General features: G+C 39.5%; 1 protein-coding gene across 1 annotated transcript; it reads left to right on the forward strand.

The window, feature by feature from the left end:
• Positions 1-809: 809 nt before the first annotated feature.
• Positions 810-1,430, forward strand: LOC147613659 (uncharacterized). The gene has a single exon (XM_086781296.1). The coding sequence runs from the start codon at positions 810-812 to the stop codon at positions 1,428-1,430; it is 621 nt and encodes a 206-aa protein (XP_086637422.1).
• The last annotated feature ends 420 nt before the right edge of the window (positions 1,431-1,850 follow it).

A 1,850-nucleotide genomic window follows, 5' to 3' on the forward strand; every position in this document is an offset into this window, starting at 1 on the left:
GAGATTTCTAGAATACATTGGAGAAAAGTGTGCATCACGTGATTGTCATATGATAGTGAGCACACAAGAGATATTTGATGGTTGGATTACCATCATGAAGAGATACTCAAAGGGGGAGCTTTCATCTCAAGAGGATACCACCACAAAGAAGGGAAGGCAGCCTTCTCCCGCAACTTTTCGTTGCCTTATGGGTCTAAAGGATAGGGACATCCTCACATTACAAAAGGAAGTTAATGATGGACACATCGTCTTTCTTAGAAACAAATGGGACAAAGAGGATGTTGTTGACATGGAGACAAGGGCAAAGCAAATCAAGCAAGATAGGGTGCTCCATGAGGAGCTAGTTTCTCTCTTCAATGCCTCAACTCATGCTAGCAATAGTATGATGAAGAGTTGGGAAGATCTTGTTGCTGAATACGACATCACCAACGATGTATACACAAAGATTTTAGGTGTTTGCAGTGATTGGGTGTCAAAAAAGCTCACACGTGGGGCTGATGCAGGACCATTGCCAAATGGTGCAAAAGACATTGTGAACTTTCTTATTGTGAAGAAGCAAGATCCTCTTCATTCTTCTACTAGCTTACCTTGGCAAGTATATATTGTGGGGTGCAACCTTGAGGCATTCGATCTTATATACAATGTGTATAAAGATCTTATTACCATTGGTGTGGTTGTCCTAGAAGCGGCACATGGAGCTGGGGGCATGACATGGGATTCTATCATGTTTGGAAAGGTGGTCTTCACATTGTTAAAAATGACATGTGAGCCTAAGCAATTCATTTTGTTCATTTCTCAACCGCAAACAAATGGCAGCTATGGAGGAGGCCCTTGAGAATCTTTCATGCAAGTACCATATGCAAGTTGGAAGTGTTGACTTCCTACCAATGGCCAAGAGTCTTGCTTTTGGGGCCATGGATTCATTTGTTGTGTTGACACTTGTGACCATGGAGAAAAGCTTCATCAATCTAGATCGATATGTTGGAAATTCCAACAAGCCATGCATTTTGGATAATGAATCGATTGAAGCCATTGACAAAGAAGGAAAGGATGGAGAGCTTGAAGAAGAAAAAACTATTGCAAAGGCCATATTTAGAAAGAAAAAGAAGGTCATCAAGGCTACAATCAAGGCATTCAATGATGCACATGAGGTTGTATGTGATATATTCTCATGTGGTGTTGCATCAACGCTCGCATTGGAACATCACATGAAGACTATTGCAGTGGTGTGCAATAGTCAAGAGCAAAGAGAGATTGAAGCGGCATGTTGGAGAGCCCATGAGAGCGCCAACCCACCTACAAGTGCTCAAGAGGTTCCTCCCATTGGTGCTCTAGCTCTTGACCTACTGCCGGAGGGTGTGGATGAATCAAGCCAAGACATAGCAAATATTATTATGAAAGAGAGGTTGAAGGCTACTTCAGGTGTTTGAACCTCTCTATCTCTAACTTTTGTCAATGAGAACACTATGGTGTAAGGTTGAACTTGTGTTTTGGAGGATGATTTCATGACATAACATTTCCTACATATTTTCTCATTTTGTGGTGCTATCTAAAGCAAGCCTTACAAGCCTATTTCTCTCAGTTTTGTGTTTATTGTTTAAGAGTCCTTATTTCTAGAAATATTTTCATCATATTGTACCTAAAATTGGTTGCAAAAAGTTTGTGCTTCTGTATTAAAATACAAGTATGAAGTACATGATAATGTTGGAAGAAATATTTTCTTGTATGGTATAGCTAGAATGCTTCAATCAATTATTATTACATTACTTTGATCCAAATGTTGGTATTGGTTTTCTCTAAAGTTTTGTGTCCTTCAATATTTTGCCATGTGGTCAAATATATTAGAAGAA

The sequence above is a fragment of the Cibotium barometz genome, chromosome 43 (genome assembly GCF_041138505.1).
Source record: "Cibotium barometz isolate CiBa-2024 chromosome 43, ASM4113850v1, whole genome shotgun sequence".
NCBI lineage: Eukaryota > Viridiplantae > Streptophyta > Polypodiopsida > Cyatheales > Cibotiaceae > Cibotium > Cibotium barometz.